The following is a 10,054-nucleotide window of genomic DNA, read 5'->3' on the forward strand; positions in this document are numbered from 1 at the left end:
CTGCTAACTGTTGCTGTTAATACGACCAGAAAGATATAGTCTATGGCTGCAGTGAGGTGAATACCAATAACGACCATTATTCGCTGACCTTTCGGATAGATGTACCTAGCTGCCATAAGACCTGCCCTCAGTCACTGTTGACAATATGGTTGTGGTATTCAACCTGGTTAGTAGATAAAAACTCAACCAGGGAAAGATATCCAAAGGCAGGACAGGTTCAGAGAGATTTGGAAAACACACCTATGAACTTGAAGACACGCGTCGTCTTTCTCCATATTTTAGAATATCTTCTTGTTCCAGGGGATGACATCGTCAATCCGTTCTTTCAGCCTCGGAGCTGTCAAGCTGCATCTCCAGATGGAAATGTCACTGTACAACTGACTGACGACTAAGGGTAGGTATGCAGTCTCCCGTTTCCAAACTCACTACTACACGGTCATGTTTGACCATATGTTGATAATGAAACGTAATCTGGAACTCTGCGGCTATTCTCCTCGTCGTCTATGTAAACTAGGGGTGTGAATATAAGCATCCAGCAAAACAGACCTAATAAATAAGCATATTGGTTTCGAGCATTAAAAAATATTTCCAGAATCTGAGATTTGACATCCATTTCACCTTTCCATTTTGAGTGCCCCTATTCTTAAGCAGTCTGATCATTGTACACATCATCTCCACAGACTGAAGAAACTGATATCTGGGACATATATATTTCCCTCAATGTATGGGGCGGTGTGGTCAAAGCGTTCGCTGGTCACGCCGAAGAGCCGGGTTCACTTCCCCACATGGGTATGTGACGCCCATTTCTGATGCTCCCCGCTGTGATAATACTGGAATATTCCCAAACACTGCATCCTTCTGCGTTACCCAGAGTATCAGAAGGGCTGTGCTCCTGGTAGCACCACCGGATACTCTCTTAATGTCAGTCAAGAGCTCAGGGAGGTTATAAAACAACCTAAGGCACCAGGAATGATGGAGAGACGAGTTGGTACTTGGATGCAAACGTATATTGTTGTAAGTCAGTTCTTGATATTAGCCATGCTTTTCCTGAAATATGATCAGTCACATTACTAATTAGGCGTGGATTAAATTCTGGCTTCCATTAGTTTTCCTTTCCCTTTTTAAAGGCCACCATTGTTACCTCATCATTCATGCCTGGATTATCAATGCCTGGCTTCCTCTTGTCCACCTTATCAGTTTAGTGCTAATTAACTGCTGGCTTCCCTTGTTATCTTATCACCGTTGTTATTTCACATAGAGCTGTCTGTTTCCCAGTCTTTCATTCACCTCATGAGGGAGTAAGAATATATTCCGGAACGTCTTGTCCATGAAAATATAGAAAATGACATCCATTAATTCTAGCTTTTAATCACATTACTGTCAAATGATAAATAATTCCATTGTTTTTATCAAAACGTAAAAGATCAGGTTTGTTGCCTTGGATACGTCTGTTGCTCCATACGGGCCTATTTGAAATACATTTTGTAGTTTTCATTTCCTATGATGCCCTCTACATCATCTGGGTCAAAACCGCAAGCATGACGAAGATGGTATTAGAAAGACCGAAAGACGCCATCAAGACCATTAAGGTACGTTTGGGTGGTAGTGTTGAGCTGCTATAAGCAACTATACAGAAATGTTACAGCAAGAGTTACTCAGTTTGCTTTGAACACATTTGATGTACGTGTATAGAACATAGAGTTTAAAACGCATGTAGGTATAGGTACAGTTTAGATATTGTGTATGCAGAACATAGATTACCCAAAAGGCTTATAACATGCTTGCCGATTAAATTAAAATATACGATTATCATATTGCTATTATCATAGGGAAGAAAATAAAAAGCGCACCTTTTGTTGTAGGGGATTATCTCGCTCCAGTGAACTGGGACCCTAAAACAAAAGGTGCTGGATAAATGAGAATGACCCTCAAAGAGTAACTTGAAGTAGAGACAATAGGAACCGTCCCATGTACAGAGGCACACTGTTTATTCCAAGTGAACTTTATTTGTCATTAAGATGTGAAGAGAAAATTTGCGGCGCTTTTACTTCTGCTGTGTCATCTTGACGGTGACATCGGAACTCGATGCCTTTGATGGGATGTTTTCATCTGCAATAAATACATTTGATGATAGAATACCAAAAATGTAAAATAATGTACATATTTCTAACACCTTAGACATATCAAGATTGTGATGAAAGGTGTTTAGTGCTATTCAGTGAATCTCGCCTTCCCCAGTCTTCGAACCATCGAGCACTGATTGTCCTCACTTTCCACGGTCATTTCATATTGTCTGATCGTAGTTGATGTTTCATTATACACCCTTCCCTGGTGATAAGACTTCCTGCCTGGCAAACTTGCTGGAATTCATTACGGAAACTTCCTTGACTGATATTGCTTAACACATTCTCCTGTGTTATGAGATCCTATGATAATGTGATTGTATGACTGTCAGAATGTCAGAAACCCTTCCACACTCGTAATGTTCAGCGTGATATTATCAGCATCAGCTTACATATTACCGAACTCAAGTGTGCAATAATTGGTTTGTATGTTCTCATGCTACACGCACCTTTGCAGCTGAACTTTCAATGTATGTTTGCTACCAGGAACAATTCTGTGAAATAAAGAAATCATGTAAATAACTCGTGACCTCTCTATTAAATACTACACATACACACGCGCACATGCACGCACAACCACACTAGAACCAGTCTGATACCATCCCAAGGACACACACACGCACACACACAAACTTAAAGAATGAACACCATGTTTTGGATGCATTATACCTTTTAGCGGTGAACTCGGTACCACAATGTGAAGTGTGGGTGATCTAGGCAGTTGTGTTAGTGTGTGTACCGCTCACACTATCTCTGTAATGAGGGTAAATACACTCCACCACATTGATATTTACCATATATCTAGTGAACGGAAACACTTAGCGGAAGTCTCATTAACAGGCCACACAAAGAGCATATTTCCCCATCAGCAAGGATGACGTTTCTTGGTGTGTGGCATGGTGCCTGTTCTCACGTTCATCATCCACCGGTTTGCATTTCCCATAAAGGTAATTACCAGTTTCGGTGATTATTATTTTTATTACTATTGGATACCTATATAGCGCACATATCCTCGCACTAGTGCATGCTCGAGGCGCTGGTATTTTTTCCCTCGATCATTGGATTTCAATCTCAACGGCACATCTTATTATCAATCTCAGCTCCCTTGAGAACTCCCTGGAGAGCCACAAGGCGCACGGAGTTAATGCGGCTTTATCATCCTTACGAGGTACCCATTCACAGCTGGGTGGACTGGGACATATAGTCATAGTATTTTGTCCAAGTTTACTGCACGCTGCTGCACCCGCAACTAGGTGTTTGCACGTATTCATGTGGCCATCATTTGGTCATATACCAACGGATTCGTGGGTCCTTTTAAGTGCACAGGATTGTGTACTGTACCCTAGGGGTTGTGACAACACTGAAAGAGTCTGCACACAAAGTTGACTCCAAGGTTTTTACACCCAGTCACAGATGGGCCCGATCCCGGCACCTCATGCTCGCTGGATCACTAGCCTGGCGCCTTAGCCAGCTCGCCCTCCACGCACACATTGAGCTTGAATATTGCTGTCTGTGAAGTACAACAACACTGACTCGCCCACTTCACTACAACTGTAAAGAAGAACAATACTAACTGATGTATAATATTCAAATCGGTTGAATCTGGGTACTGCAAGAGTGCAACTGAATACCACTTCAGTGTAGCCCCAGAGTAGGAAAAGGGGAAACATGTTCGACTGGGTCACCCCAGAGACCTTCGTCATACTTCCAAACCCGATTTTGTTTCTATTTGGAGGACAGCTGAAACAGAAAATTATAATAATGTGATATGGAAACAGGGAGCATGTCTTCACTGAACACTGCACCACAGTTCTTTACGTTCTTCTTAACATGTCTGAAGATGTCTTTCAGTGGCATTTAGAAGTTGTACATTAATGTCCAAGATATTTTTATGGATTAAACTTCTTTTTAATTACTCTCCATAGTGTACTGTGATGTCACTTGCATTGTGACGTCATAACTCAGTTATGACGTCATAGTGACGACGTCATAGTCCTAACTGCCAGTTCACCTGATGAAGGGACCTGGAATGGTCTCGAAACGTCGTGAGAGAAATTAAAAAGAAGTTTAATCCATAAAAATATCTTGAACATGTCTGAAGATGCATAAAATCTTGCGACAGAAAAGGTGCATTGTCTCTTGCACTCTTGAATAACACATGAGTTTCTGTACAATTTGTGAAACCAATGTTGAAACAAGTGACGATCGTGATTTCTTCCACCAAACTAAATCGCCGTGTTCTGGGAACTTCAAGCTTTTGATTTGATGTCAACAGTTTCGTCCGTCCAGTAGTTTCATACAAGTGGACGACCATGTAACATATGTTATACATGTACTGGGATTATGGGTCTTATAAATGTACCAGAATCTACACTTTACTAAGAAAGTGTAATTCCAAATATGACATGTTGTCCACTCTCTAATGGCATTGTTTACTCAAAGAAGACGTGCATGTTAACGACTGAAGGAATGTATGGACATCAAAGATGATGTCAAGATTAAAGCCACAATCCCAACTTATCAGATGTCAGTCTGTAAATTATTGTGTCTGGACCAGAACATTTGATGATTTACCTCATGAATATTCATCTGCTCAATCGGGATGCTATAGCATGCATCAACCAAGTCAGCATGTCTGACAATCAGATCCTGTGTTAAAGCTCTTTCGACAAGCATGCGTTGCTGAAAACCAAATCTAACCGGATCGTCATGGGGCTATTCATGGGAGATGTTAATGAGAACGTTTGAGATATTTGCTCACATTTTAAGGAATATAAATTAGTGTTTCGCTAGCTGTAGTTTCCTGGGAGTCAAATTACAGGTAACATTTTCTTATAACGAATGCCCCGAAACAGCATTTTCATTAAATGACAGGAGAAAGAGGAGATTTATAGGGTGACCTGATACTGACCCATATGAGTCGGTCAGTTGAAAAGAAACCTTCCCAGGCCTTGACAGGCCCGAGGGTAGAAGAACGGATTGACAACATCATCCCCTGTTATATGAAGATATACGAGTTCAAATGAAGGATGCAGAGATGAACAGCAACTGAACTAATATCAGTCAGTATCTTGAACAATAGATGGGGCGGTGGGGTAGCCTAGTGGTTAAAGCGTTGGCTCGTCACGCTGAAGGCCCGGGTTCGATTCCCCACATGGGCACAATGTGTTAAGCCCATTTCTGGTGTCCCCCGCAGTGATATTGCTGGAATATTGCTAAAAGCGGCGTGAAACTAAACTCAGTCAGTCAGTCAGTTGAACAATAGATAAACATGACCATCCTGTCGTATCGTGGGGAAATACAAACGAACAGTAAAGGGCATATTTACCACTCCGAACCTGTGCTGCTGTTGGAGACATTTCCTCTGTCCCTGCATATTAAGATGCATGTTACAACAAACTTGTCAACAGCTGCTTAGTGCAGGCATGATGGTGTTAGTCACATTTACAGAACAGTTACTGCAAGCAACACGGCAGTAGAAACGCCTCCCTGAAGCAGTCGTTCAGAAAAGACGACTATTGTATTACAGCTCTGACATGGGACCAGTGTTTGTTCCTGGAAATATAACCTAACAAACTTTCAGGAAGCGTGACCACCAGTCTGACAGGAACACCAAGGCTGATGTTTGTAACCGGTTCCAGAGTTTCAGGACTTGCTAGATATGCCCTTACGTTGACTGTTGTCCGTGTGGCAGTCATTGTGGGTCTCTCTCGAATCCTTGAAAAAATAAAACAGAAATTAAGTTTCCTACACATAACATCACTTTGAAAATAAAGTTAGTTATCAAAACCCTTACGGATTGTGTATCGCTCTTCATGCAGTGGGGAAGAGCTTCAATCTCTGACACATTCCTTACAACTTTGCCTTTGTAGAAAGGGCATTTATCATCATCGTGTTCCCAACTACTTGGGAACTTTCATAAACAATCATGTCTGTTCAGAACCAAATATGAATTAGTATTTTTGTATTACTGTTCGTTTGATGCTGCTTGCCACACAGGAGAAATCTTTTTCATTAACTTACTTCGCCACCGCTACACCCTTGCATCAAATGCAGCATAGGCTTTAGATATATCACACTGAACTTGATGTTCCTCATCTTCAAATGATTCTACACCTTTTTCCTTCTGAAATCTTATCGTCCAATTCAGGACTCCATCAGCAACCTAGTGATGTATGAACACAAACAACCATAAAGTTAAGACATATGTATAATTACCTTAAGGGCTATGTCTTCTTATATGCAAGACTTTGATGTATAATTTAGTGTACACACATTGTGGAACAAGACACACACACGTTAATAAGCACGTCATGTTTGAGGTTCTGCAATATACATTATGTTCTTACCGTTTCTTCAGTCGGTATCAACTCTCCAGACAAGTTTTTAATTTGAACATTTAAACGCATTTCGACAGGCTTGAGTATCCTTTCTGGACAACACACACACACACATACACACACACACACACACACACTAACGCACGCACGAACGAACGTACATTGACGTTTGAGATTCTGCAATATCCATTTATTCTTTTCTTACTGTTTTTGCAGCACAATTTGGAGTCAACTCTCCGGACACGTTTTTAATTTGAACATTTAAACGCATTTCGACAGGCTTGTGTATCCTTTCTTGATATACAGACAATGAGAGATTCGTGGATGAGATGTACATACTAATAAGGAAAGATTCGTGGGAGAGATGTACATACAAATAAAGAGAGATTCGTGGTAGAGTGTATATGCATACAATGAGAACGTGGATGAGATGTAAATCCAAATAAAGAGAGATTCGTGGTAGAGTGTATATGCATACAATGAGAGATTCGTGGATGAGATGTATATCCAAATAAAGAGAGATTCGTGGTAGGGATGTATATACACATCGGGAGTTTCATAGATGTATACAGACACAATGGCAATGAGAGATTCGTGGAAGGATTGTGATCGTCAATCATTGTGATGATCGTACGATCGTACAATATGATTTAAACAATATTTTACTTGAATTAACGAAATGAAAGATGGATAAACAAACAGCTCAAAAGGCCTATATCAATGCTTCTCCGCATATACTACATTATAGCTTTTCTATAAATTCTATGAAGCAGACGACAAAGAACGTACGATATGGCTTTACTACAATATCCCAAGGTATGTGTGCGAATACATTTTGAACAAAAAGTACCAAAGAAATGTACTAAGAGCGCGCAATTCACGTTCTACAGGCAGGCAAAATAGATTTAAGAATTTGCATCTGTGTAGTCGCACAGCTGCGTCACTGGTGTGGCACCATAAAAGTGCTCTGTTGTACAAAACTAAACATTATTATCGATATCTACAATCCAATAGCCCAGCAAATGCTTTGAACCCAAAACGCGCCTCTTCACATCTTATGTTCACAAGAACCAAACAGCTCGCGGTTAATTTTGTCAAGGAAGAAGGAAAATGAATGGCACAAAATACAAAGTTATGTTGTTGTATTCACGGTAGCAAACCCAACAAAGATTAATAGTCACAGGTATATACTTCAACATACCTTGGACGACTCTGTTCTCTTCCATGTCCTCAATCACTGCTAGATCAGCAGCATAGCGGTTTCTACACGTGGCAGCTGCGCTAAATCTAGTAACATCTTTGCCGACAAATTTGAAGCACTTTATTTTCGCCTGTGTCCAACCTTCATGGCATCTTAATAATATGAACAAAGACAGATGTAATGTACTATGGAGTCAAACGAAACGTAATGGCTGCTGTGTTGGAGATTATGTACTGTAAAATCTAATGTTGTCATCTATAAAATTCAGATTTTAAATTAGGCATATCAATGAACAATGAATCCAATTGAAAAAAGAATATATTTTGAATCATATTCTATGTTAAAAAGTAAGATGAATTATTGCTCATATAATTCAGGCATGTTCAATATTAACCTCAATTCCTAAATATGTGAAAGTTCTCCAATCTGGTATATGATTTTTCGAGATTTTGTGCAAAGAAAATGATTAAGTAACAAGTGGAGCTAAAGTTGTAGACAAACAACTCTCAATCATTACCTTGGTATCTTCCAGCAGTAGCAGCGATGGGGAGAAAGGCAAACAAAATGAACAACAGAACACCATCCATCTCTGTTGAAACGTCTGAACACAGTGCTTAAATTTGTTATATGGTGAGGGACTAGTTGCTACCATAAACCGGAGGTAGTTAATGGCGTAATTGGACGCCCAAAGCACAGTTCACAAGAGCAGTGAGTTCTAATAGCAGTGATTTATGGAAGATTTGAATATGGTAAACGTCGTTACTATAATCAGTCATTTGAAACATGTTCGGCAGTTAATGAAGTGAATATCCATAAATAATTGAGGCTCAACACTGATGAGGGTTCATTCGGAAAATATAGTGCAATAGAGAAGCGTACCTAAATGGAAATATGTATCTACACATCAGGGTATCTTCTTTAATCCAAAGCTACATGTAGCCTAGTGGTTCAAGCGTTCGACTGTCTCGCCAAGAACCCGGGTTCGATTCCCCACATGGGCAAAAGTGTGTGAAGCCCGATTCTGCTGTCCCCCGCCGTGATATTGCTGGAATATTGCTGAACGTGGGGTAAAACCAAACTCACTCACTCACTATTTGCAAGACAAAAACGGCACGTGCCTGTCTAACGTTATTCAGTTATGGACAGAAGGACAGAATATCACTGGAATATCCTTGAATTTCCCTGAGGAGCATTTCCCCCTAACCTTTGAACTTCATGATTTATGTGCACCACCCCCGCCCATACCTACTCTCTCACTTAGGTTTTTTTCAGTCACCAAGGGTAAATTCACATTGCCGTCCTGATATACTCTAGGCGAATAACTATGCTAACAATCTTTTTAACCAAATCATGTAGTTCTTTTAAAATATCATGCTCTCATGTGGTATTAACAAAACAAATATCACCAGACAAGCGCTTAACTGGAACCCACATGGCAAGAGGAAAAGAGGACGTCCAAAACAAACCTAGAAACAAAGCCTGGAAAAGGAACTGAGGGAAACCGGTTTAACCTGGGAGACTACCAAGAGCTTACCCACTGACCGGCAAGCGTGGAGGACAACTGTTGAGGCGCTATGATCCTCAAGGAGTAAAGAGGTCAAGTCATGTGGTATTACGGATACTGGATACTGTTTAATTTCAATTTCATTTTAACAAATGATTCCAGTGAACCTTATTGTCGTTATACTTTCATTTTAAAAAGGAAAAAACATTGAATGTTACTGATTAGATTGATGGTGTACAACTACCAGACAGTCGAGGTTTTACCATACGTTCATTGGTTTTACAAACACAGCCAGTTGATGATACGTGAATAATAAAACGGACCTGTGAAGCTTCTTCCAGATATAGTGAGTGAGTGAGTATGAATTTACGTCGGCTTTAGCAATATTCCAGCAATATCAGGGCGGGAACCACCAGAAATGGGCTTCACACATTGTACCCATGTGGGGAATCGAACCCGGGTCTTCGGCGTGACCAAGGCTACCCCTACCGCCTCTTTACCAGGTATAGGAACAATTATGGCATTATGCCACATATGAAATTCCTCGAAGTCCAGATGCGATCAAATATATCCGCAAGTGTCTCAAGACATTCATGGGGAGAACGGATAGCCTAGTCTTCTAAGGCGTGGCAATTCGCTGTGCAGAGTTGCGTCTTATGGACTCAATTGATCGTGGGTTCCAATCACATTTTAACTGCTTATGTTTCTCAGTTTGTCTGCGCCATACCCGTGCTCGTAGATTTCGTGCTAAACGTCTGAGAATTGCGTCAGTTCGGGATTTCCTTCCACACGGAACAAGCACGTTGTAATATGCTACTGGTCAAAGGGTCCTCACACAGATCGAACCAGCAACAAACCAATGGTCTACTGTACATACCAAGAAATG

General features: G+C 40.7%; 1 protein-coding gene and 1 long non-coding RNA gene across 3 annotated transcripts in view; both read right to left on the reverse strand.

Annotated features, from left to right (window-relative positions):
• Positions 1–10,054, reverse strand: part of LOC124261948 — a 60,282-nt gene that overhangs the window by 21,260 nt on the left and 28,968 nt on the right. The window contains exons 1-2 of one of the 2 annotated variants that reach the window (XM_046696312.1): positions 8,182–8,552; positions 7,665–7,816 (exon numbers count right to left, since the gene is read on the reverse strand). The exons of the other annotated variant lie outside the window; for it this stretch is intronic. Of the exons in view, the coding sequence (XP_046552268.1) occupies positions 7,665–7,689 (25 nt within the window). The 5' untranslated portion in view covers positions 7,690–7,816; positions 8,182–8,552. Of the gene's footprint in view, positions 1–7,664; positions 7,817–8,181; positions 8,553–10,054 lie in introns of those variants that run through there. 2 annotated transcript variants of the gene reach the window in all.
• LOC124261957 lies at positions 1,992–5,840 on the reverse strand. The gene is made up of 4 exons (XR_006894478.1): positions 5,795–5,840; positions 3,698–3,863; positions 2,573–2,617; positions 1,992–2,109 (listed from the first exon to the last, which is right to left on the reverse strand). It is a non-coding gene; the product is annotated as an uncharacterized LOC124261957 (long non-coding RNA).

The sequence above is a fragment of the Haliotis rubra genome, unplaced genomic scaffold (assembly GCF_003918875.1).
Source record: "Haliotis rubra isolate DU_JTF1 unplaced genomic scaffold, ASM391887v1 Scf819, whole genome shotgun sequence".
Lineage (NCBI taxonomy): Eukaryota > Metazoa > Mollusca > Gastropoda > Lepetellida > Haliotidae > Haliotis > Haliotis rubra.